This window comes from Passer montanus, unplaced genomic scaffold (genome assembly GCF_014805655.1).
Source record: "Passer montanus isolate IOZ18808 unplaced genomic scaffold, ASM1480565v1 scaffold8, whole genome shotgun sequence".
In the NCBI taxonomy this organism is placed as follows: domain Eukaryota; kingdom Metazoa; phylum Chordata; class Aves; order Passeriformes; family Passeridae; genus Passer; species Passer montanus.
In genome coordinates, this window is record NW_024373256.1 from 3388525 (window position 1) to 3414227 (window position 25703).

A 25703-nucleotide genomic window follows, 5' to 3' on the forward strand; every position below is an offset into this window, starting at 1 on the left:
ATTTGCCTTCATCCCTCAAATTAGTGAGCAGGCAGGATTTTCTCTAAGGCTGCCATGGGATGGAGAGCTTGCATGGACAGCGAGGACCAAGGAGATGGTGATGGAGTAGCCTTGCTCAGCACTGGGTCACAGCTGGTTCCTGCTCCACTGCTGTGGCCTGCCATCTCTCATAACACACATTGCTGTCTGTGTGATGCTTATGGTCTGTGTGTAACACAAGGAAGACTGGAGAAGAAATATGAACAGTGCCTGGTGCCTGTTCAGTGAAGGCAGAGGCTCAGGAGCACTGTGGTGAATGCAGAGCAAAACTACAGCTCCACAGTATCTCTCCCAACCTCTAAGAGTGAGCATGTGGGGAATAGCTTTTGGCCAGCTGTTGGTGATGCTTGGGGGATGAAGGCAGCAAAAAATCTAGGTACACCCACTTAACTCTCCATCCTGAGGATGGAGACAGGTTTGTCCCAATATTTTTTGCTGGAGGGAGGTGAGATGGGATCAGGCTGTTTCCTGTGGGATCCAGCTGATGTGCTGCTTGCTGTCCTGCAGAACCGAGGGAAGGGAGGGGCTGTCAGCAAGCTCATGGAGAGCATGGCAGCAGAGGAGGATTTTGAACCCAACCAAGACAGCAGCTTCTCAGAGGATGAGAACATCCCACTGAGCATGCTGGTTGAGAGGCCACCCACACCAGGTAAGGGCAGGATTTTACAGGTAGGGGAGCTGGGCAGGTTTCCCAGGGCTGCTCAGAGGACAGTTGTGCTTCTTTCATACATTCCTCATCCAAAGCCATGAGTCTTTGGCGTGGAGATACCACATTTTCAGTCAATTCAATAAAATCTAAGCCTGATCAGCATGGCTCTCTGTGACATCTAGTTGAAGCCCAGTCTCTGAGTTGCTCTATTTTCATTTACTGGTATGTTATTAATATCAAGAGAGGGGACAGTGATGCTGGGAATATGAAGTTTCCTTCTCCCCTCACTGTCCCTTTCCCATGTGTGGTTCTCTCTAATCCCCATCTTGCTCCCACACCTCCCAGCTCCCCGCTCCTGCATCATAGACAAGGATGAGCTGAAGGATGGCCTGCGTGTCCTCATCCCCATGGATGACAAGCTGCTCTATGCTGGCCATGTCAAGACTGTGCATTCACCAGACATGTGAGTTGAGGGGCTGCTGTATCCACCTGGGATCTGCCAGAAAATGGGGACATAGCTGCTGCACTGATCAGTTTGGGGGCTGTGTAGAGCTGGCTGCCCAGAGATTCACAATGTCTGGCAGGGAGGCAAGGAGAGTCCACTCTGGTTTATCAGCACTGAGGGAAATCCAATTATCTCTCATTAAGTGCTCTCACATCCTCTCCCATCAGAGGGAGGCGTTACCTGGTGGGGGTGGTGTCTCCCATGTGCTATCTGACCTAGCCTTTGTGTTTCAGATACCGGGTGGTGGTGGAGGGCGAGAGGGGGAACCGTCCCCACATTTACTGCCTGGAGCAGCTCCTGCAGGAAGCGGTATGTGCTGCCAAAGGTGCCTGTCCTTGGTGCCTGTGGCCCGTTCTGGGGTGGGGGAGGCTGGCTGGAAGCTCTCTCCTCCTCCGGCTGCAGGGATGTCCTGGTCCTGCCCCGATAGTCAGTGTGGGCAGAATCCCCTTGGTGCACTCACTGCCCCACTGACAGCAGGCACTAGTCCTGTATTCCAGCAGGAGTGGTCCTTCCTTCCTCCTGTGAGCACACAGGAGGCTGTTCCCCAGCAGGGCAACTGTCCCTTGCCTTCTCCAGAGCTGCTTTGCTCCATGCCAGGCGTGGTGGGGTGGTCTGTGCTGGTGGCAGGGTGGTCAGTGATTGCCCTCCTCTTGCCCTGAGCAGATCATCGATGTGAAGCCCCCTTCAGTGCGGTTCCTGCCCGAGGGCACGAGGATTGCAGCCTACTGGAGCCAGCAGTACCGCTGCCTCTACCCAGGGACAGTTGTCCGAGGTAAGGCCACCCTGGCTGCTCTGTGCTGTGAACCTGGGCTGTCTCAGCCCTGTGTGTCCTCAGGGATGTCAGGCTTGTCTGGGGAAGCTCTGATCTCTGCTGTGAGTGTCCTGTAAGTCAGAGCCTGGCTTGTTCTCTCCTCCAGGTCATGCCCCTCTCTTTAACGATGTAGATTTAGTAACGTCCTGCAGGTTCAGGAAGAGGTTCAAGCAATTTAGGAGCTTAAATATATCAAGAACATTTAATACATTTCAGAAAGTCAGAATTTATTCCAAGGATCTATTATTTCTGAGGCTGTGGAGGTTGAGGTTTCTAAATCACCTGGACACTCACGACTTTGATCTGACACAAAACTCTCCAGTCTGGTCCCATTAGAAAGTTGCTGAATTGTCCTGAATGGCTCAGGACAATTCTGCTATGGCTGGTCTTGTTTTTGGGATCTTGGTCATACCACATGTGTAAAAGGGAATAATTACTTATGATGTATAAACCAGTAATGCTGATACAAGAAGAGCGGGTGAGAACACAGCTTGTTTCTCTTGGAGAAGGTGAAAAGCAGCAGTTTATGATGGCTGAGAGTAATTGCAAAATGCAGGTTAAAAGAAAGATATTTCAATGAAAGGAGAAAAGTGAATTTCTGCAAGAATAGAGGGAAATAGTAGAGAGAGGTGAGAAGTCAAACTTCTGTTATGTATATGTTCTGGAGCAGTGCTGTTGATGGGGAATTTCACACTGAGTGGGCTGGTTTAGTGTTATCAGGGACTTTCCACTGGAGAGTGAGCCTTCTGTGCCCTCCCTGCACAGCCTAGGAAAGGTGAAGCAGGTGCTTTGCAGCTGGTGCAGCACCCCTGTCTTTCCCCATCTTCCTACTTCCCTCACAATGGGTTTGTACTCTGATGTTTGTTGCTAATCCCATCTTCTGCTCCCCCATCCCACAGGAACCCTGGATCTGGAGGAAGATGGTGATCTCATCACGGTAGAGTTCGATGACGGCGACACGGGACGCATCCCACTGTCTCACATTCGGCTTCTCCCACCTGACTACAAGATCCAGTGTGAGTCTTGCTGTTCAGTACTTTTTTCCAAGATACTTCCCACTCTGACATATATGGAGTTTCAGGGTGCTTTCCACAAATTTTGGGACAAGTTCACAGACTTTCAGTCACAAAGATTGCACCAGCAATTACAGAACACAGAGCTGGGGTGGGATATCATCCATCAGGAAAAAGGCCCAGTCCCCCTTGCAGATTTGGCTGGGATACTTTCACTCTATCACATCTCTGTTTTATGTGTTATTTGACTGCATTTGAACATCTCTTTGACCTGTTCCAGGTGCTGAGCCTTCCCCTGCCCTTCTGGTGCCCAGCACCAAGCGCCGTAGCCGTAAATCCAGCAAAGACACTGGAGAAGGAAAAGAGGGAGCTGCACTGGGGTCAGAGGAGCCTGTGTCAAAGGGCAAAGGGCGAGGGAGAAAGCCAAGTGTCAAGGCCAAAGCTGGTAAGTTGCACTCTGCCAGGCCTGGAGCTGAGGGAATCCTTGCACAGCTCCCCACTGTTCTCCCCAAGTCAGGGCTGTTGCTTGGAGCAGGATTTGGGTGAGGATGGATACAGTGCTTGAGTGCAAAGCACTCGTGCATCTCACTCTGCTGTGGCTACAGTTTACAGGAGGCTGGCTTGGAAGCTGGCCTGTGCTGTAACAGCCTCCTGTCAGTCAGGGATGTGGAGCAGAGTCCCTTTTTCAGCTGAGCATCTCTGCAGCTGTCAATAGGTGCAAAGGTGCAGAAGATTTGTAGTTTACTTCTCCTGAAGTGGAAGCAGCACCCATGGGCATTGTCCATCACTTCTCACAAGTACTGGCACCAGGCCAGGCTGTTCAGTGAGCAGTGAGGACACCCCCTGTGCTCCTTTGGGGGTACCTGAGCAGGCAGGAACAAGCCATGCTTGGCCAGAGACCAGTCAGCGCTGGTGTCTGGTTGTGTCTGAGCTAATAAAGCCCTTCTGGAGGGATAACATCATGTCTTTGTGTTTCTTCCCCTCTGCAGAAGAGGCTGCCTTGCCTGAAGAGAAGGATCAGGTGGAGTCTTCACCTGTCACCTCCTCAGTCCCAGAGAAGCCGGCCTGCTTGAGCAAGCCAAGCATGAAGGGGTCACGAAAATTGCAACCGCTGCCAACTGGAGGCTCTCCTGCTCCCACAGAGGAAAAGCGGTCAAAAGCCAGCAAAATGAAGATCTCCACGAAGCTGCACAGCCCCCCACAACCCTCCTACCAGCCTGCTGTGTTTGGCAGCATCCTGGGCACGGAGCCCTATGGCGATCTCCCGGGAACGCTGGCGGCCTTTGGCTCCAGCGATGCTTCGGTGTCCAAAGCCAAGGCCAAGAAGGGGCGGCCCACCGAGGAGACACAAGAGTTTGGCACCATGGTCAAGGCTCAGAGGAAGCATGACAATGAAATCCTAATCAAGCTGGACCATGAGGGTGTGATGTCTCCAAAGACAAAGAAGATGAAGGAAGCGATGAGGATGCTGGAGGACTCGAACCTGGCCAGTCGCAGAGATGGGAAGAGTCTCTTGGGGCTGGGCTATTCTGCTGCAGTGAGTGTGGAGGGCAAGCAGAAATCGTCCCGAGCCAAGGTGGCTGAGGGAGACCCTTCCCCTGCCAGCTTTGGAGGAAAGTTTGATGCCTCAGCAGAGAGCCTTGCTGCCTCGAAGGACCAGGAAGAAAAGGCAGCAGCTCCAGCAGGTGTGGAGGAGTCTGAGAGCAACAGCAGTGACAGCAGCTCGGAGTCAGAGGGAGAAGAGGAGGCTCAGAAGAACCAAGGGGAAGCCCAGGACAGCAGCTCAGCCAGCTCAAGAGCATCCACCCCTCTCTCTTCCTCCAACTCCTCCTCTTCTTCCTCTTCTAGCAGCAGCTCCTCTTCATCTTCATCTTCCTCCTCTTCCTCCACCTCATCAACCTCTTCTTCATCAAGCTCCAGCTCTTCTTCCTCCTCCACTACGGACGAAGATTCCTCCTGCAGCTCTGACGACGAAGTAGCCGAGGCCCAGCCGAGTTCCTCGGTGCAGCAAACCCTCCCACCCAAGCAAACCAAGCAGGCAGGGAAATCCCGGGCGTCCTCCCACCCGCAGAGCCAGAAGCAGCCGGCGCAGCAGCCGGCGCAGCAGCCGGCGCAGCAGCCGGCACCACCGCAGAGCGGCAACAAGAGCCGGCCCAAGAAGCGCGAGGGCATCCACCTGCCCACCACCAAGGAGCTGGCCAAGCGCCAGCGCCTGCCCTCCGTGGAGAACAGGCCCAAGATCGCTGCTTTCCTCCCGGCACGGCAGCTCTGGAAGTGGTTTGGGAAGCCCACGCAGGTAAATGCTCAGCACTCGGCACTGGTTTTGCCTTCTGGTGCCTCTTCCCTTTTGCTGGTGTGGTGGAACTGCTGGCGTGTCCAGTGTGCAGGGAGATGCCTTTCACTGTGTTGGGGAAGCCATTCTGTGTGTCGTATCCCTCTGCCCCAGTTCCTGTGGGAATATTGTGGCTCTGCCAACAGCAAAGGGATGCATGTGGGACAGGGCAAACAGTGGTGTGTAGGGAAAATGTGGGTGATCCCTGGCTGACCACTTGCATGATCCCCTCTTGGCAGAGACGAGGAATGAAGGGGAAGGCCAGGAAGCTGTTCTACAAGGCCATCGTGCGGGGCAAGGAGATCATCCGCATCGGGGACTGCGCGGTTTTCCTCTCCGCTGGCCGCCCCAACCTGCCCTACATTGGCCGGATCCAGAGCATGTGGGAATCCTGGGGCAACAACATGGTGGTCCGAGTCAAATGGTTTTATCACCCAGAAGAAACCAACCCTGGGAAGAAACTCAATGAAGGCAAGGTAGGCTGGTCTCCTTTGCTGAGAGGGCTGCAAAGCTCCTTGCTCCCTTTTGTTTCCAACAATGAGGAAAGCAGCCAAGGCCCAGTTTGTTACTGGTACCCTGAAGGGGGTGGCCCCATGCTTTCATCTTGTGGGGGCTGCCTGTGGTGTGGGCAAGCCCAGTGTTGACCCCTTGAAGAAGGAAGGGGTGGGTTTCTTTGTATTAGGAAATAAAGACTTTTGCGTGGGTACCAAAAAAAGCATCAAGAGCCAGATCAAGTCTTCAGAGTGTAAGAAGGATGGGCCTGGTGCTCAGAAACACTGAGTTTTGCATATGTGTATAGGATTTTTTCCTAGTGGCAATGGGCAGGAGTTGAAGTTCCAAAAGCACGTGGGTGGGCAGGAGTTGGTGAGATGGAAAATCAACAAATTCACCAGGTTTTCATTTCTGTTTCCTTTTTTCTTCTTGGGCACAGCGCTGGGATCAGAAATCGGGCAGGAGTCTGGCCACAGCTTTGCAGGCATCCAACCAGAGGAAGGACTTTATGGAGGTTGGTGAGACTGGGAGAAGGTTGGGAGGGAATGCTGGGTACCCTGTAACAAATAAATTCTGCTGGGAATACCCCCCAAACTTCTCTGGCTCTTGCTTTTTGCCTCGACTGCCAAATCTGCAGTGCCCAGGAGTTGGGATGGATATTTCTGGGAGGATGGGAGTAGCTGCAGGTGCTGGGTGTGGGGAGGAAGAGGGAGCTGGTATCCAGCACCCATCTTTGCATTTGCATCCTTGATATGAGGATGGCAAACCCCTGGCCTCCATATTTCCCTGTCTGTGTGCTTGGCAGCTGCAGCATTCCCATTAGTGGGAGCCAAGTGAAAGCCAGGGCTCAGGTTCAGTGGGCTGGAGGAATTGTCCAGGCTGTCCATGGGCCTGTGCAGATTCCCAGGGTCCCTCCCCTGGCCTGGTTGTTGGGATGAGTGAGATGTTCTTGAGTGTGAGAAGAGTCCTATCCCATTATGATGAGTGTTTTTCCTACTTATTGAAGATGATGCTGTAAATGCTGGGTGATCTAATGGCTCCTTTTTTTCCCACCTCCTTCCTTCTCTTCCTGTTGTGCAGAGAGCCCTCTACCAGTCCTCTCACGTGGATGAAAATGATGTCCAGACCATCTCACACAAGTGTCTTGTTGTTGGTCTGGATCAATATGAGCAGATGCTAAAGACAAAGAAATACCAAGACAGTGAGGATCTCTACTACCTTGCAGGGACCTACGAGCCCACCACGGGCATGATCTTCAACACTGACGGGGTCCCTGTCATCTGCTGACTGCCCAGGGGACACATGCCACCCCCTGGGAAGGGGTGGGACAGACCTGAGGACGTGCCTGTTCAGACGACATGATTGTTTCTTTCAATGCTCATTTCTGTGTCACACTACAGACAGGAGAGCGCGAGAGACGCGAGGAGGAAGGAGAAGGCTGAAGAAAGGGGTTGGGGAAGCAGTTACAGGACTCGAGGAAGATGCCATTGGGGGCTGTGGTGGTCCTTGAACCCCGAGGCTCTTCTGGAAGTGGCTTTAAGTAAGGTGACACTCGACCAACTTCTCCCTTCCTCCTTTTGGTCCAGGAAAGCACATGGGTCTCGTGATCATTTCACCAGCGGGACCCCCCGGCAGGAGGGATCCCTTTTGTGTCATTTTTCCCCATCAGTAACTCGGAAGCCGCCCGCACGTGGAAGGACTCTCTCGCCTTCTGCGTGCGCTCCTCTCCGTCCTTATATTCCCTTTCCTGCTTAGTTTCGCATGACCCTTTATAGGAAGGACAGGGTGAAAGAGAAAGGAGATGAGTCTCTCTCAGCGCCTCGTCTCGATCCTCTCAGCGCCTTTTTGCCGTTCTCTTTCCCTGGAGGCCCCTCTGGCAGCGTGTGGAGCACGACAGGGCAGGGCTGGCCCCAGCACAGAGATGGCAGAAGAGAATCCTCTGGCCTGGGAGGAGCCAGGTGGAAGAGGAGCCAACATCCAGTCTGGAATGCTGCCTTCCCTCTGCCTTGAACAAACACTCAGAACCCTCTGCAGCTCTGCACCCCTTCTGCCCTGTGAAGGTGCTGGAGGGAGCAAGCAAGTGGCAAGGGGGGTGACAAGTGACAAACTGAGACCTCATCTTGGAGCGTGCAGTGAAGGGGCAGGAAACGACTGGGAAAAGCTGCTGCTTGGTGCTTGGAGGAGAGATTATCAGAGGCCACTGGATTCCAGCATCCCTCACCCAGCTTTACCCGCCCTGCCTGAGATGTGGAGCTGCTGGGAAGCCTTGCCCATCATCTGAAGGGAATGGGGGCAGTGTGTGAACCCGGCTGTGCCTGCCCACGGCGCTCCCACAGCCAGAGCCCCGCTGCCACCTTGGGCTCAGGGACTGCACCGTTCATCTCCCTCCATCCACGGAGGAGCTGAGCTCCCCTCGGGCACACGCCAGCCCCGCGGCACCGCCACCGCTGCTCCAGGCTTACACCTGGCAAGGGGGAACACTGGAGGAGAACCTGAGGAGAACGACGCACCATCCTTGCACTTAAAACAAAACTCCAAGAGACGCACTGATCTTTGCAACTCCCGACTCGCACTACGGATCGCCGGGACGCGGAGCGGGGCCCGGCTCGGCCCAGGCTCCCGTGGGGAGACGCTTAAGCCAAGGACAGATTGGAAACTCTCCACCCTGGCTGCGGGAATGGAGGCCGGGGCTCAGGGGTGAGGGACAGCCCCACAGAGTTACCCCTCGTCCTTTTAAACAAACCACATGGTGCTGAGCTCGTACCATCTCCACCCCGGGCCACCGGCGCCTCGGCACGGCGGACAGCGACGGTTCTAGCCTGTACAGTTTTAATGTACCAAAAGACTCTTTAGCCCTCCTGTATTATAAGTCTTTAAATGGATTCAACTTTTTAATTATAAATATAAATATAAATATATATATATAAATATAAACTTTTTAAAACTGTGAAAAAAATTATGAAATTATAAAAAACAAAAAAAGAAAAAAACCCACAACGGCAGAAATGAACACAGTCTGACGTTTAGAATATTATTTTTTATTTCCTGTTGGATTGTGATTGTAAATGATCTGGGAACAGGCACACCCCCCACGCTCAAAGTGTACTGTACTTCTAGAAGCAAATTGTGTGAGCATATTTTAAAGAGCGAGAGAGAGAGCGCGCGAGAGAGATTTTATGCTAATGTTAAATAGAAAGCACTTAAAACCCACTGCCTTCTATGGAACACAAGGATATTTCAGACAATCGAGAGGAAAGGAGAGCCAGGTTTTTGTCTTTTTGTTTTGTTTTGTTTATGTTTTGTTTAAAACAATTTTTTTGGCATTCTGTTTGTTGGAGAACTCCGTGTGATCTTTTTTCATAAAAAAAAAAAAATCTAATTGAAAAAAAGCAACCCAGCGAAGCATCTTTCTTTGTCTCACTTGTCCTGACCGCAGGGTTTTTCTCCCCTTGGTGGCAATGATGGCTTTTTGGCTCAGCCCCTGCCCTGGAGAAAGACACAACCCAGGTGCCTGGTGGCTTTTTGGGGAGAACCCATCTGTGTGAGTTGGTGGCACCGATGGACAGGACTGGATGCTGGAGCAGAGCTGTCTGCTGGGCAGGGCCTGTGGCCTGGAGGTGTGAGTCCTCCCCCTGCCACCATGTGCTGAGGATGAAACGCTGGATTTGCTCTTTTTTGGTGTGAGCTGCACTTCATACAGGCAGGAGCTTGGCACGGCCAGACCCTCCCGTGCTGCAGGGGCCAGGTCAGGGCCAGGCCTGGCACTCGCTGGCTCCTTGGGCTTCCCTGGGAGGTGGCACCTGCCATTTGGCACCGTTAGGTGCAGCTGGTCCCAAAACATGGTGCTGGCACTTCTCCTGATGTTTTCTGCTCCTCTTGGCCTGTTCCCTGTCCCGTGTGCTGCCCATGGCAGTTTGCAGGCTGGCAGGGGTTTGGTGTAACCCGGTGATGTGTTCAACCACCCCAGGTGACAAAGGGGACCCTGATGATGGAGACCAGCACAAGGGGCACCCCAAAACCCAACAGGACAGGCAGCAGGCGGTGTGTGTGTGTTTGCCAGTGCAGCCCATCACCAGCAGTCAAGTGCCACCCACACACTTGTGGTGTGTGCCAGCAGCACAGCTAAGGACCAGCCCTTGTTGCAAAGACATTGAATTATTTAATCAGCTTCACTTCCATCCTGTGCAATAAAACTTGAAGCTCAGCAGTGGCCTGCAGGTGGCACTGGCAGTGCTGTAGCCTTAGGACCCCCCCCTCTACCCCTTGCATGGAGCAGATTCACAGTGTGGGGTGGGGGGAGGCAAGACCCTGCCTCTGTTGCAGTTAGCGGGAGTAAAACAAGACACAATAAAAAAAAAAATCTTTTTTCCCCAACTATATGATTCCTATATTTAGGGAGAGACTGTGATTTCAAGCCATCCCTGGTGAAAACCTGCAGCACCATCAATGGAAGTCGAGACCCACCTTCCCAGAGCCACGGGGGACTGAAGGAGTGTTTCTTTCCTCTCTTGCTTCTCTTCTTCCTCACCAGCCCTCCATCACCCTCCTCCCCAGTGCTGGTCCTATTCCCTTTGGGATTTGGCAGTATTTTCTTCCTCCTGTCAATGGCTTGCCTCAAACAGAAGATCCCCAGCCTCCAGTGGAGAGCTGCACATTGCTGATGGGGAGACCCCCAAAAGCAGCAAGAACCGTCCCCTGGGGTGGGAGGAATGTCACCCCAAGCAGTGGCCCTGCACAGTGCCTGGCTGGGCAGCACAGGCCATTTGGGAATGCCACAGCCCTGTGCCAACAGGATACCAGTCCTTGTCCATGCTGGGGTGGCTTTCTGGCTCCAGGCTCCCTCCTTGAGGAGGGATGTGGGGCCGTGGTGGGAAGCAGGTCCCATCCTGTCCCCACTGCCCTGCCCCAGGGCTCAGTACCCCGAGGTGAAGGAGCCGTTGGAGGTCTCGGTGTAGAAGCAGGTGCTGTGGGAGGTGCTGCTGAGGCTGTAGGCAAAATACGCCACGGCCGAGCCCAGCGTCAAGCCCGTCATGTAGGACACGGTCATGGTGTTCCCTGTGGGAAGGGACACGGGCTGCCAGGGTGCTCTGGCCACACCACGGGGCATTCCCAGGAGGGCTCTGTCCTACCTGCCAGCTCCCGCTGCTCCGGGCTCACTTTGCCTGCGGCCAGGATCATGGGCACGCTGCCGAAGTAGCCGTTGGTGATGCCCATGAGGAGGGAGAAGATGCAGGGCCAGGCGGGGTGGCCGAAGGTGGGCTGCCCGCTGGGGTAGACGCACATGATGAAGAGGGGGATGAAGACCACGCGGAGGCAGGAGTAGACGAGGAGGTGGGTCCCTCTCCAGTCGTAGGGCAGGGCAGCCAGGATCTGCAGCGAGGGCAGAGACTCTGCTGGGGGGATGAGGAGGCTGGGGAGGGCCCTGCTGTGCCCAAAATGGGGTGACAAGGAGATGAGATGGTGGAAAGACCAGCTGCTGTGGGAACCCAGCCTTGGCCGTGCTGGTGAGCACCAGCCTCACAGTGATCAGAGCCTCCTGGGTGGATGACCCATGGTGGAGCCAAGTGGCTCAGAAACACCAAAGGAGGACAGACCCGCCCTGTGCTGGCTCTGGCCTCTCTCCTACCTTGCCGACGAAGTCAGAGAGGTTGAAGATGGCCATGATGAGGATGGGGAGCCATTCCCCCAGCGTGCAGTTGTGGATCTCCGACTCCAGCCCGGGAAAGAGGCACAGTGTGATGAAGTAGGTCATGGCGATGGAGAGCATGTAGGCCCAGATGAGGCGGGACACGACGTAGCGGTAGAGCAGCATGTCTGGCAGGGACAGGCAGCACAGCTCAGCCAAAAGTGCAGCCCAGCCCCCTTGCAGAGCCTGAGAGCTTTGTCTGACCCCCAGGGGTGCCTTCCAAAGATGAGTTTGGCCCATGGATTTGGGCACATCATTAGGAAAGGGATCATAGAATCATAGAATGGTTTGGGATGGAAGGGACTGTTAAAGACCATCCAGTTTCAACTCCCTGCCATGGCCAGCAACACCTTCCACTATCCCAGGTGGCTGCAAGCCCCATCCAACATGGCCTTGGACACTGTCAGGAATAGGGCAGCCACAGCTTCTCTGAGCAGCATGTGCCAGGGCCTCCCCACCCTCACAGGGAAGAATTTCTGGTTAATATTCCATCTAATCCTGTCATCACGTCAGTTTGAAACCATTTCCCTTTGTCCTGCTATTCCATGCCCTTTTCAAAAGTCCCTCTCCAGCCCTGGGGACGATCCTTCCCCATAAGAGTGTTACCAATCATTTATCCCACCCCACGGGCATGGCTTTCCCCAAGCCCACCACTCACCTCGGAAGCTGGGCCAGCTCCTCTTGATCTTGGGCCGGGGGACATCAAAGCGCATGTAGGTGCCACTCCCAGCCAGCTCAGCTTCGGTGCCAGGGCTGCCCCGGGGGGAGCTCAGCTGCCCCTGCTCCCGGTTTTCCTGGATGAGGGGAGAGCAGTGCTGAGGTGCAGTGGCAAAGAACCCCAGGGGCCGGCAGGCAAACCCACCCTTGGCTTACTGTAGCCATGATATCTGATGAAAAATCCTTTGCTAGGATTTTTCTCCTGAGGAGCTGAGGAGCCCCAGGAAAGAAATGCAAACAATTAACTGTCTGCTGCTGTGGAATGCAACAGGTGCACCTGTGATTGGTGCATGTTGGTCGTTTCTAATTAAGGCCAATCAAAGATGCAGCTGCATTGGACTCTGAGAATCACAAGCTTTTTGTTATTGATTCTATTCCTCTTTCCAGCTTTCTGATTAATCATTTTTTCTCCATTCTTTTAGCATAGATTTAATATAGCATTGTAACATAACATACATCATAACAGGGAGTCAAGACTCACAAGTCTCCCGGCACAAAACATGGAGCAGGGCTTACAAATCGGACGTCCTCGGCGGTGACGTCGTGGTGCACGCGGTACCCGGCGCGGGGCTGGCCGGCGCCGCGGCCCTGGCGGGAGCAGTCGGTGTAGTAGCGCACGAAGCGCGTGCGCTTCACCAGGAGGTGCAGGACGAAGCACGTCAGCTCCATGCCGATGGAGATGAAGAAGAAGATGACGGTGTTCTCCTTCTCGTCCGACAGCAGCAGCTTGGTGAAGATGCGGCTGAGCGAGATGATGACCCCGGCGGTGCCTGGCGGCGCGGGAGAGCTGCCAGTGCTGGGCCCCTCTGCATCCCAGCTCAGGGATCCTCGCCACCCCCCACCCTGTGGATGTGATGCTTCCCCATCACCAGCAGTGATTTTGGGGTGATAAAGCTCCTGGCGGGCATCCCCACGTCCAGCCTGGCATGGCAGCGCAGGGACTCAGAAACCAGAAAACTCCCCGGGGTATCCCTGACCTGCTGGCTGTGCTGGGGCCAGTGGGGGCTCACTGGGGCCCCAGGAGAAGGTGCAATCCGTGTGGTGGCTGTGGACAGGGTCAGTGGCTGTGGTACTTACTCTCTCCTGTCATCACTCCCTGCGTGTAGCGCTTGGGCAGCAGCCCCGTGTAGCCGTAGAAGCTGGATTGCTGCACTTCAGGAGAGAGGCACAGAGGGGAGAAGGAGGGATTATTGCTGCAGCCGAAACTCCGGGAAGGAGGAAGAAACCTCAGAGGGAACCCATGAGCTGTGCCCGCTGGGAGCTGCTCCTTTCAGCAGCCTCCTTGCTCCAAAAGCAGGAGAGCCTTTTTCCCCTCCATGGATGCTCCACTGTGTCTGTGACCACCAGGTGTGGGGGCTTGGCATGCCACCATGGTGGCCAGATCAGCGAATACACCGTTTGGTGCTGGTGCCCCTGGCCAGTCCCACAATGCCTGGGCAGAGGTGGATGGGATGGGGCAGGAACCTGAGGGTTACAGGGACCAGAGCAGGAGGTTGTCCCAGGAGATCAGGGATGGGGCTGTTTCCCAGCCCTACCTGCCGTGTCCCAGCCCAGCTGCTCTGCCACATACCTGTGCAGCCAAAGGCCACCACCCCGACAGCCACCAGGTTGATGGCGTAGGCTTGTCTGCGGCTGAACAGCTCCAGCCACACGTCGCAGATGCTGACGAAGAGCAGGGGCCCCAGGGCAAACAGGTAGCCTGTGGGGAGGACACAGAGGGGGTGGCAGGGGCACGGCACGGGGACAGCACTGCCTGGGGGTGCAGGGACCCCACTCACCCACGGAGATCCGGGTGTGCAAGCTCAGCAGCTCCACCAGCGCGTTGTTGAGGATGACGGCCACCAGGGCCACCAGGATGTAGGTGAGGCTCATGTCGAAGACAATGGAGGTCCCTGGAGAGAAGCAGGTGATGGGGGGACAGCAGTTCAGCTCCCTTGGAAATGGGATTGAGCTCTCTCCAGGTTTGGGGTGTCAGAGATGTGCTGGAGCTGCTCCAGACCTACCTGGGTATTTGTGGTGCAGGTAATCCACATCGGTGATAAAGCTGTTGTAGGGCAGGAGAAATCCCACCCCAGCCAGCAGCATGGCAAAATAAATCCCATGGTATCGATCCTGCGGCTCAGGGTCCTCAGAAACTGCCCCAGAAGAGGAAGGAAAGAGAAAAAGATGTGACAGTGGCACTGCTGCCCCCCTGGGACCCACATGGGACCGCAGCCTTGAGGCGATGAAACAGCTCAGCTCCCTGTGGATGTACAAATAAACAGCCCCAGCTCTGAGAAATTCCTTCCCTAAATGAAGACATTTCAGTGGAGACCAGGAGGCAGGAAAACATCTGGGCTTTGGGGGTCTGGTGAGTTTTAATTGCAGCTAAACAAGCTGAGAGCCCGGCAGTGCAGGTAACAGCACAAGTCAAGGTGCAGGAAGGGTCAGAGGTGGGTGTGGAGGCAGACAGGGCTGCTCAGGATGTGGAGCAGGGCTGGGGTGAATCCCAGGAGTGTCCCTGAGTCCTGCATGGAGAAAGATGAAGCTGCAGGCTGGGGGTGAGCCTGGCAGGAGAACCAGGGCATCATTCCTCAACTCCTTCCCAGCCTGCAGAGCCCACTGTCACGGGACGTGCTGGTGGCTCACACGGGTACAAAAAGGGATGAAAAAGTGTAGTGGCCAATCTTGTGGCACTTGAGGCTATTTGTGGCTATTAAACCCATCCCAGGAAGCTCCTAGGCGGGTGGGAAACCAGCAGGGAGCCTGGCTCCTGGCCAGGGCCTGCCCTCACCTGGCTCCATGAAGGTGAGCACAGCCTTGGCCTGGCTGCCCCGCTGCAGCTCGTCCTCCTCCAGCTGGTAGCTGTCGAAGCTGAAGCTCATCACCACGTTCCCCTCGGGCGTCGCCACCGGGCTCAGCTCCTTGAGGCGCTGGGCTCCCACCGAGCCCATCCTGGCCCCCTGAGAGGGACAGAGAGCGGTGACAGTGACACCCCGGGGGTCTGCAAGGGACAGTGACGCGTGGGTGGCCCTGAGCCTTCTCCACCTCGTCGTATCACAGCGGTTCTGATGGGTTTTTTTCCACCTGGAAAGATGATTTCCCCGAGGCAAATGGGATCCACCGACCCTCTGAGCTGAAGCTTGGATTTGGGGTGGTGAGCAGGGCTCGTGGGGGACCCACACGAGCCACCCCCGAGGCTCAGCACCTCCCTGGGATGCTACCAAAGACAAACAAACAATTGCTGTGATTTCCAAAAGCAATTAGAGGAATTAACATGTGGAATCCACCCAGGGAAGGTCCTGCTGCCTCGGGAAGCCCTGGCTCCCTGCAGGCAGCACATTTGCTCTGCTTTTTGCCCTTTTCAGCATCTCTGGGGCAGAGCCACGGGCCGGGCAGGCACACTCCTGCAGCTTTCAGAGAGGGGATGGGATCTGACTCTGCTTTTTCCAGATCTGCTTCTCTGGGGGATCAGAGCCAGCACAGACCTGCCAGAGAGACCCCAGCATCACACCTGAGGGGCTGCACCAAACGCATCCCAAAATCAGCTCTCCAAATACTCAGCATCCTCCAGTGACCCCTCCAGAGCCATCCAACACAGGGGGCTGCTCTGAATTCCTGGCCTGCCCCCAGCCCACTTCCTGCAGATCTCCCTGACATCCAGGGGTGGTGATGGTGAAAAAATCTCCTCCAAGGCAGCAGGTTGAGTCAAGCAAGGGAGGAAAAATCAATGACAGTGATTTCCTTGGTCTCCCTGCCAGACATGGCGTTTGCAGGAGCAGAGAGGTTTTCCAGCTGCCAGCATGTGCTGGATGCTGGAGGGCCCTGAGGAGGGGGGCAAACATGGTGCCCACAGACCCTGTGAGTGAGTTCCTGGGGCTTAAATTGCTTCTCTCTGACCCAGACTGTGCTGAGGTCACAGCACTGCTGGGGGGCTCGGGTGGGGTCCCGTTTTGGGGCTCACCCCCAGACCCCCCATCCCAGAGCAGAACAGCCCAGCAGGACGTGTTGTCAGTCTTGGGGACACCGCTGCACCCTGCTGCTCCCAGGGGAGCTGGCTGCAATCCCCCTCACCCACACCCTCCTGTGCCTGTCCCCAGGCAGTAAAACCCAGCGGGAAGCATCTCCCGGGATGCCGGAAAGCCTGTTGCAGGATTTTTCCATAGCAGGAATCCCAGCTGGAGAAAAAAAACTAGCTGGAAAAGCCTCGTACGTACTGTGTGTGGCCCAAACTTCCCGGGGCCGGGAGCGGAGCGGGGTGCGGGATGCGGGATGCGCTGCACAGCCGCGGCGCTGGACCAGCCTCCGGCACTCTCCGCCTCGCTCCCCCGAGCATCCCCGCGCTGCCGTAAATTGGATTTTCTCCTCCCGCTGGATTTACATCCGTCTGCCCCTGGGGATTTACACCCTGCAGCCCCTGTGGCCCCAGCGTGGGGCGTTTCTCCACCGCGGGCAGGGCTGGGAGGTCTCACCCCAGAGGAGCCCTTGCCCCGCTGCCCCTCGCTCTGCGCGACCCCCGCACCGCAGCCCTCCCGCCAGAGCACAAAAGCGCTTTTTGCTCCGCCAAAAGGTTCCCCGACATCTTGCCGGCGGCGAAGTTGCCATAAACGGGGGGAATTCAGCAACCCGCGTCCCCGGTCGGAAGGAGAAGCTCCTGGCCGGGCCCCGGCCGCGCCCGGAGGATGCTCGGGGGAGCGGGGGGATGCTCGGCGGGGCCCGGGCGGGCAGGGGCTCGGAGCGGCGGCTTCTCCTCCTCTCCCCGCGGCCCCCGGCGGTCCCGGCCGAGCACAACAGGTCGCGGCGGTCCTTACCTCCCTCCGCCGCGGCGGCTCTGCGGCAGCGGCGCTGGCCCCCCCGCTCCTCCCCCGAGCCCCCCCGCCGGCCCCGGGAGAGCCTTTCCCGGTGCGCTCCCGTACCCTGTCCGTAGGCACCGCCTGTGGTACCGGCTAGAGGAGCCTGGGAGGGATTTCGGAGGTCCGGAGCTAATTGCGGAGAGGTTAATTGTGAAGAAAGCCCCGGTAATTTCATTCAGGGCATGAGCTTTTCAGGGAGAGGGTCGTTCCTGCCCTGTGAAGGGTTTTGTCTAAAAGGGGCTGGTGGAGGCAGGAGGGATGGGTGGACAGACGGTGGGATGGATGGATGGATGGATGGATGGATGGATGGATGGATGGATGGATGGATGGATGGATGGATGGCAGCTCTGGTTAACAGAACACAGCAATCCCCCAGCTTTTTGAACAGCCAAGAGGGTCTCTGCTCCCTTCCAAAACCAGGAAGGGAACCAGCAACACGGGGCAGTGTGGATATCCATCCAGGGAGAAGACACGTGTCCCCAGGGTGGGTGACCCGGGCAGGGACCTCATGGGTGTCCCCACCCCTCCTGGACTGGGTGAGCTGGCCCATTTTGCAGGCTCCACCACGGGGCTCTGATGCTTTTCTCCAGGAGCAGCAAGGCACAGGGGGGGACTCAGCAGGTGCCCCCTCCCAGCGAGCTGGGTGAGAGCCCTGGGGGACCATCCTCAGGCTCTCCCCCCGGAGTGTGTGAGGATGGAGGCAGCAAGGAGGAGAGGAGCCATCCCTGCTCCAGGCCGTGGCTGTGAATGCCGATCTCCTGGCAGTCAATAAATGCTGTGTAAATCAGCGTGCGGGGCCGGGGCTGCGCTGCCGCTGCTGCCGCCGGAGGAAAGGAGAGGCACAGCCGCCTGCACCGCCCCAGCCCTGCTGCCGGGGATGGGGAAAGGGGCTCCTGCAAATCTGTCACAGGGAAGAAAGCAGGCCAGGTGGAAATTTCCATCTTTTCTCCTTGGCTGAAATAGCCGGAGTTTGGCTCAAAGCGCACCTGACTGCTGGAGCTGGGGCTCAGCCTTCCTTGCTCCTCTCTGAGCTGAGCACCTGCACAGCTCGGCCCTCTGGTGCAAAGGGGGATTTTTTTGGGCTGTTTGCTTTGGCACATTTGCTCAGCTCTCATTTCATAGTGTCACTGTGAAATCTCAAGGCACCTCACTCCCCTTGGGGTACACCCCTTTGCTCTACACCAGACTCCATCACCCTCTTCCAGGAACCTTAGAAACGTAAAAACCATGGGGGGGAGAGTGTGGTGGGGGTTCCCTGGCCGTGTCTGTGCTGGCTGGCACCCAGACAGTGAGGGAGCTCCAGGAAAAGAGCAGGATGAGCTGCAGCATATGTGCAGCCGCCTTTTCCCGGCGCTCGCCAGGCAGCATTACTCACCACAGGGATTCCCCCCAGGAGCTGGATCTCCCCATTCCAAAGCCCCGGGAGCAGAAGCAGGGGTGGTCCTTTAGAGACAGCCAAGCTGAGGGGAGCACCTCAGCTCCCAGGTGGATGTGGTGCTCTCCAAGCCACGGGGAGATGCTGCAACCAAACACCTGGTGGCAAAGATCAGGTTTTAGCCTCCTCTCCAAAACCACACAATAAAGAGATTCCCATTTCAGGGGATAAGTGGGTTCTCTTCCAGCTGCCTCCTGCTGTAGGTGTGAGAGCCACGCTGGGGTACCCAAGGAAATGGCTACAGCTTGGAGCTCTACAGGGAACATGGGAATTAATCCATCAGGGTGAACTTTGCTGGGTGCTTTCTCTCTGCTTTCCCCATCCCCAAGGGCAGTGTTAGACACAAACAACACTGTCCCCCCTCCCAAAATGCCCGAGGTGCCCCCCGAGCATGGCAGGCTGAGCTGCCTCTGCCTGACAAGGGTGTGGGGGTCCCATGGGCTCTCCTGGAGTTTTGCTGGGCTCTTCAATTTTTTAAGCTGGCCCTGAATAATTCAGCTTCCACATAGTTGGCTCAAGGTTGGTGAGCTCAGATGCTCCTTGGGTTTCTGCTTGACCCACTTTAACAGCCAGGAAAACCAGCCAGGCATGCTGCTCCTGGTCCCTGGCATCCTGGTCCCTGAGGCATGAGGGACACCCCTTACACACAGCCCCAGCCTTGAGTCTTTCCCCCACATCCAACAGCCTCATCCTCCACCCACGCTGCAGATTTTGAGGTATTTTTTCCTTCTCCCCTCTCCTGCCTCTCCCTGCTGTCCCATGGCTCCCAGCGTGCATCCCAGCAGCCCAGCAGTGTTTGCAGGATTACAAGGAGGGATTTGCTTGGCTCCATGAACCAGCCAACACCCTGTGGCCACCTCGCTCCTTGCTATGCAGAGCCTCACCTCGCTTCCCAGGAGCCTGGATGAACATTGACTAATCCTACAGGCAGAATGAGAAGCTGCTGATTCATTTGGCTCCGAGATGCTGGATTAGGACGATCTCCAGAAATGTCCTGTATTGTTGTTTTTTTCCTTGCCCTTCCAGCCGAGTCAGGTTTTATTAATCACTGCTGTTGCAGAGGGGAGAGGAAGGAGAGACCTTTCAGTTGTCTGCACACCAAAAACCTCAGGCCAAGGTTTTAAACTCCTGGGGACTATGTGAGAGTGCTGTCCCTACTGTCCCCATCCCTGTGGGCACAGCCACGAGCCATCCCTTGGTTCAGGAGCTCCTTGACCAAGCCATGCTCACCCTGCCAGGCTGCCCTGGTTGTTCTGTGCCCAGTGGGTGCCCCCTCTGCACCAGCTGGGGTGGGTGACACTGAGGGGGGAGCAGACAAAGGGATGAAACCTCTGCACCCCCTTCCCACACCCCGTGGCTCAGTGCTCCCGGGAGCATTGCACATCCATCTTTTCCACTTCATGGGAAGAAGAGGCTGTTCTCAAGCAATCCCCTCTTGGAAAAGCTCCTTTAAACAGCCTTGCATCCTTTGCCTCCTTCCCTGGGTCTGCTCCCAGCGCTGGCCGAGCGTGCCGTGCCAGCACCAGGAGCACCTCGGCAGCAGCAGCTTTGCACAGAGACGCTGGGGATTAATCAGGGATGTTGCCTCTTGGCCAGAGTCACACTCAGGGGATTACTGGGGCCTGCGAGGAGCGGGGAGCAGCCAGGGAATTTGTTCAGTGCAAGTGGAGGGGTTTGTCACAATCCGATTGCGGGCGAACAGAAATCCCCGGCGCTGGCAGGGGCTCAGCACTGGAGCCCGCAGGGATTAACTGGTTTTCCCCCAAGCTTTGCAGCAAGGCTGGGGTGGGAGGAGATGCTCTAAGCCCAAAGCTCTGGGTTTAAAACCTCCAGGGAGGTGCAGAGGCTGAGCTGAGCATCAGCTTTGGGGCACCCAAGCCTTGTCCCAAGGCCAAGAACCAAATTCTTCCACGTGGATGCCCCAATTCCCCTGCAGGGCATTTCTCTGCATCCCTCCTGCCCTCAAACCAGCCTGGGAGAGCTGGAGAAACCCTGGGAGGACACCCGTGGCCTTTGCACTCCCCTCGCTCCTCTTTGTTGGAACGGATTTGCATCCATCACTAATTAATCCAAGATGAGCTCCTAATTCAGCTCCTTGATTGCATCTTTGCATAATTGCTGCACGCACAGGCAGAGTGGCAGGAGGGGATAAAAAAGGAGACAATCAGAGGTGGGCGTGGAGGGAACACCGCCGGGAAGGGCTGGTCCAGCCCCTTCCCACTCACCGGGCTGTTCACAGGCACAGGTTGAGAGGGATTTTTCCTCTGGAAGGAGAAAATGGTGACAGATGCCCTTGGAGGGGTGTTTACCCCGTGCTGTGCTCACCCAGGGCTTCACCAGCAGCCACAAAACCCTCAGGCAGCGGGAAAACCAGGAATTACAGGCCAATCCTTTTGCTATTCCCTTGATTTCTGCTGCCCTCCTGGCCAGGCTCCCCTGTCCCCAGGGTCTGTCTGCAGGGGAACATTCCAGCAGGGTGAGCAGGCAAACACATCCCCCGAGCCGGGCTCCGGCCTCTCCCCAGCACCAGGGGCATCACACCCCGTCTGTGAAAGCTGTGAAACCCCCAAAAACCCATCCCAGGGGCTGCCTCGGGGGAGGCAAACCCACGGCACGAGGGAGGCTGGGCAGCGTGAGGAGGCTGGCACGACCCCAGCCCCTGGTGGCAGAAAAATTGGGAAAATTCCTGTTTTTCCTGCCAGCGATGCCCAAGCCATTCCCACAGGCACCCTGAGCACCCTCTGCCGCACAGGCTGGGCCGTGTGAGCACAAACCAGCACTGACACAGACTCAGGGGTTATTTTCCCTCCTTCCTCTTCCTTCTCCGCTCACATCCCACCCACAGGCATCCCCTGTCCCCAAAACACCTCCACGCAGCCCAAATCCGAGCGACAGGGCAGCAAACAGCGGCGGGCAGCTCAGCCCGGCTCCCCATTCACCCTGCAGAAGAAAAGCCACTCTTTTTTTTGTTTAAAAAAAAAAAAGTGACCTTTTCTCTGCAAAAACGCAGCTCCCTTGGCCGGCCCCACGGTGGGGGCTTGGGCAGCCAGCACCCCTCTTAATCAGCCGGGGCATGCATGAAGCCTAATGCTTCATGCACAAAGATTTGGGCACTATTGACACACACGGAGCATTAAACGCCTTACGGGGGATTTGCATAAGCTCGGGGAGGGAGGAGGAGCTCGGAGAAAAGTGTCGACAATGGGAAAGTAAATGCATTAAAGTGCTTAGGGGGGGAAAAAAAAATCTGATAAAGGAATAAACCAGTTAAGGGAATATATTACTCATAGCCCCGTTATTCAAATCCTGCCTTATAGGAAATCCTCTTAAAGCGATCACCTGATTGTGTGTTAAACTCCTAATTGAATAATAAAAGAATTATGTATTTCTTCCATAAGGGCACAAAGATGGGATGCCCGGTGAGGGGGGAGCTGGTGGCAGAGGAGGTGGGAGAGGGGCCTTGGGGCAGCAGCAGCTCCCAGGAGATGTGGTGGAGATGGGGGAGTTGGGAGGGATGGGAAAGGGGAAGGGTGCAGGGCTGAGTGCCTGGGGGTGGTGGAGAGCTTGGCTGGGGTGGGTTTAGGGATGGTGAGTGCCTAGAGGGAGAAAGACTTGATGGAAATGCAGGAAAATGGGAACACAGGAAAATGGAAACCCAGGAAAACAGAAATGTAGGAATATGGAAATGCAGGAAAATGGAAACCCAGGAAAATGGAAATGTAGGAATACGGAAACCCAGGAAAACAGAAATGTAGGAATATGGAAATGCAGGAAAATGGAAACCCAGAAAATGGAAATGCAGGAAAACGGAAACCCAGGAAAATGGAAATCCAAGGTTCTCCAGCCCCACTGGTGCAAGAGCTGAGAGCAGCCACCAAACGTGGCCCCTGGAGCTGCTGGGAGCCCCCCAGCTCCAAAGGGGATTTTGGGGGGCTGCAGCAGCTCCTGGAGCTCAGGAGCAGAGGCAGGGCCACGTCCAGCCCAGGTGCTGCAGGGGAGGCTCAGCCCCTGCTGCCCCCTCCTTCCCTGGCCAGGACCAAGGGTGATTCCTCTCCTGGTGCTGCTGCCCTTCCCCCAGCTCCGTGCTATAAATAAGATGCTCAAAAAGGAGGAAAAAAAAAAAAGAAAATAAGAAAAGAGCACATCACCTGGCACTCAGGAGGTGAGGGAGAACAGCAGGATTGACACGCACCAAACCCTCAGACTGAGCAAGGAGGGTGGGGGTGGAAAGGGGGGAGAAACAAAAGAGCTAAAAATAGCCCAGGGAGCTGCTTTCTTCCCGGAGATCATTTTTTTCCCCTACCCAGCTGTTTCATTTAATAAACAGGATTATTTATTTATTTCTCCTTCCCTTTACTCCACTTTTCACTTGTGTTTTTTTTATGCAGTCAATGCCACTTTTTTACCCGTCCTCACATCTCCTTTAAATGCAAGGTAAAAACCAAAACAAAGCACCCAAAACCAAGGGAAAAAACCCTGAAACCAACGGCCTTGATGCCTCCAGCAATATCTTGCGTTGCTACAGCTCTTTATAGGTAATTGAATATCCCAGGGCTCCACCTGCTAATGCAAACTCTGCTATCAATAAGTGGCAGCAGTGAGGACAGAGGCAGCAGCTGAGAAAACAAAACACCAGTGCCCAGCAAGCCCCAGTGAAGCTCCAGAGGTTTTTTTTGAGGCAGGATTGGGTTGTTGGAGCCAGGCTGAGGTCCCAGGTGAGTGTGGGGGCTGGAAGGAGCAGGGTGTGCAGGGAGGTGGCTCTGGAGTGATCCTGGGGCACCCTGCCTGTCTGAGCCAAGCTTGTGCAGGGCAGGGGGGTGAAAAGCCCCCCCAGTTCCCAGGGGAGACCCCCGAGCCCTGGAGCAGCTCCAGCCACTCCGAGGAGCTCACAGGTCTGCTCCACTCGCATCTCCACAGTGCCTCCTCCTCCTCCTGGATCCAGCATCCTCCAGCAGCAGCCGGGGAAATCAGCGATGACAGGAGCAGTTAATTTGAGCCTGCAGAGGCCATCTTCCCGTGCATGTGTTGTTTTGTTTCCAAATAGACTTTGAATAACGAATTTCGGATGGCAAAGAGAAAAAGCTTCGTCCTGACCTCTTGAAATGCAAATTGCCTCTCACCCGGGAGAGATGAAAGGCTGTTTCCTACCTGAGACGGTAAAAAGGGGTGAGATAACGTCCCTGGCTCTGTCTCCCGCTTGCATTTCCAAAGTTGTTTTCGGGTAAGGAGGGCAGAGATGCTCTGCAGGATTTCACAGAGAGCAGGGGGGGCTCAGGGGACACCCGGGGCAGAGAGCCCCGTGCCCCACGGTGCAGAGAGAGGGGACACCGGGTCTGCAATTCCCTTCACACCCGCCCTGCTCCAGACCTGGCTGTGGGGGCAGGTGAAGCCCAGAGCTTTGCCCTCCCCTGCCAGAACTCAATTTTCGGGCCCAGTTCCAAAAGCTGCAGCATTATTTGCTCAGGAAAACGCAGCAGAGCAGCGGCACAAAGGCAGAGCCACTCTGGCCCCACCACATCCCCTCATCCCAGCACGGATCCAGCTCCAGGCAGGAGCTGGTGGCACACAGAGCAGCCAAGCACCCTCTGCCTCCCCCAGCAGTTTTGGCTCAGGGGGAGGCAAACACAGATCAGTAATTTTTTCCCCCTCTCATGTTTTGCTCTGGGTCAAGGAGCACAAGAGCAAGGCAGGTGCCCTCAGCACGCACAGAAGGTGCTGCAGAGCTGCTGGAGAAGTGGAGGAGGGATGTTTTGGGAGTAAACAAGGGAAGGAGCGTGGATGCACCAAGGGGAAAGGGCTGGGATGCTGCCAGCAAAAGAACAGGGAGGTTATGGGAGGAAAAATCTGGGATGCTGCTAGGGAACGTGAAGGAAGGAGCTTTCCTTCCCAGGGAAGGAGCAGAGATACTCCCAGAAGAGGAAGGAAAGGGCATGGATGTCCCACGAAAAGAAGATTGGGATGGTCCCAGAGAAGGGGAGAAAGAACATGGATGCTCTGGGGACAGAGGCTGGGGTGGTCCCCAGGAAGGGACAGGGACACTCTGTGGCCCCAGGCCCCTCCACATCCACCCAGCCAGAGCACAGCCCCCACTGCTGGCCCCAGGAATCCTTCCCCTCACCAGCCACAGGCCCACCCCCTGCCTGCCCTGCTCAGATAAAATAAATTATCAGCCCGATCTGGAGCTGTGAGGAGCAGTGGCTGAGGGTGCCACCAGCCTCTGCCCTGCTCAGATAAAATAAATTATCAGCCCGATCTGGAGCTGTGAGGAGCAGTGGCTGAGGGTGGCCCCTCAAGCAGGGAGGAGGGGACAGCAGTGGCAAAGGAGGTGCTGAGGAGTCACACACCAGGCTGGCACCCAAAAGTGCCTCTGCACCCACCGTGTGGCCGAGGGGGATCTGATCACAGGGACAGAGTGCAGCCGTGCCCCTGCATCACTTGGTGCTCCCCAGCTCCAGGCTACACCTGTGGAGAAACAAGACTCCCTTGCCCCTGCAAAACAGTATCCAAAAAATCAAAATACTGCCAAAACCCTCTAGCTTACTTCATGGACTTACCCAGATTCAGCAATCTCCCCAAATCCTTTATTATAACCTGTAACTTTGTAGAAATCTCTGCTAAAATCCCCAACCCAAAACTTAATCCAGTGCTGGAGGAGCCAGCATCAGCTGCCCTCAGCTCCAACAAGCTGGGCACAATGCCCTCAATTAGCTCATAGCTCATTAATTAGCCAAAAAAGCCTCTGCCAAGGGCCTGTCTGAGCCTGGTGTGGGTTGGCTGTGGCACGGGAGAGGTGAATGCTCCTGGACCAGCTGAGTGTGGGTGCTGCAGGGGGACAAGCTGCTGCCAAACCTGGGCAGGACCAGAGTGGTGCTGGTGCTCACCTGTGGCTCCAGCTCCTCCTTTCTGCCACTGGCTCTAAAAATGAGCGATGCTGCATCCACCTTGCACACCAGCCAGGCCAGGGGCAGTGGGAGCTGCTCTGCTGGTGTCTCACTCCTTGCCCTGCTCCAGCTGTGTCTTCAGCTCAGCCACAGCCCAAGTGGGGCTGCTCACACCAGGACTGTGTTTCTGCTCAGTTGGTTCATCTTGGACTCAAGCCCTGCATAGTGAAGGGTGTCAGGGCCTGACCACTGGGCAGAGCATCACAGCTACAGCCAAAAGCCAACTCAGCACCAAGAGAAAGCAAGGAGGA

General features: G+C 55.9%; 2 protein-coding genes across 6 annotated transcripts in view; one reads left to right on the forward strand and one right to left on the reverse strand.

The window, feature by feature from the left end:
* Nucleotides 1–9234, forward strand: part of TNRC18 (trinucleotide repeat containing 18) — a 56021-nt gene extending 46787 nt beyond the window's left edge. For 4 of the 5 annotated variants that reach the window (XM_039732621.1, XM_039732624.1, XM_039732623.1 and 1 more), the window contains 10 exons: nt 547–688; nt 1034–1151; nt 1427–1502; nt 1857–1965; nt 2904–3020; nt 3298–3462; nt 4007–5313; nt 5589–5825; nt 6281–6355; nt 6922–9234. In XM_039732621.1, the coding sequence (XP_039588555.1) occupies nt 547–688; nt 1034–1151; nt 1427–1502; nt 1857–1965; nt 2904–3020; nt 3298–3462; nt 4007–5313; nt 5589–5825; nt 6281–6355; nt 6922–7128 (2553 nt within the window). In that variant the 3' untranslated portion in view covers nt 7129–9234. The remainder of the gene's footprint in view (nt 1–546; nt 689–1033; nt 1152–1426; nt 1503–1856; nt 1966–2903; nt 3021–3297; nt 3463–4006; nt 5314–5588; nt 5826–6280; nt 6356–6921) is intronic. The other variant, XM_039732620.1, reaches the window with a different exon arrangement.
* Nucleotides 9235–9977: 743 nt separating this feature from the next.
* SLC29A4 (solute carrier family 29 member 4) lies at nt 9978–17083 on the reverse strand. Its single transcript, XM_039732625.1, has 11 exons — nt 17035–17083; nt 15018–15186; nt 14248–14379; nt 14023–14136; nt 13815–13943; nt 13322–13396; nt 12761–13014; nt 12186–12321; nt 11468–11655; nt 10971–11211; nt 9978–10896 (listed from the first exon to the last, which is right to left on the reverse strand). The coding sequence occupies exons 2-11, from the start codon at nt 15175–15177 to the stop codon at nt 10754–10756; spliced, it is 1572 nt and encodes a 523-aa protein (XP_039588559.1). The 5' UTR covers nt 15178–15186; nt 17035–17083; the 3' UTR covers nt 9978–10753.
* Nucleotides 17084–25703: the final 8620 nt, after the last annotated feature.

What these genes read in the sequence shown, in the direction of transcription:
- SLC29A4 (XM_039732625.1), bottom strand. Translation starts at nt 15,177, where the DNA reads ATGGGCTCGGTGGGAGCCCAGCGCCTCAAGGAGCTGAGCCCGGTGGCG. An exon ending in GGTGGCCTTTGGCTGCACAG is followed by an intron (nt 13,397 to 13,814) that starts GTATGTGGCAGA and finishes TCTCTCCTGAAG; the next exon opens with TGCAGCAATCCAGCTTCTAC. An exon ending in GAGCTGGCCCAGCTTCCGAG is followed by an intron (nt 11,656 to 12,185) that starts GTGAGTGGTGGG and finishes TGTCCCTGCCAG; the next exon opens with ACATGCTGCTCTACCGCTAC.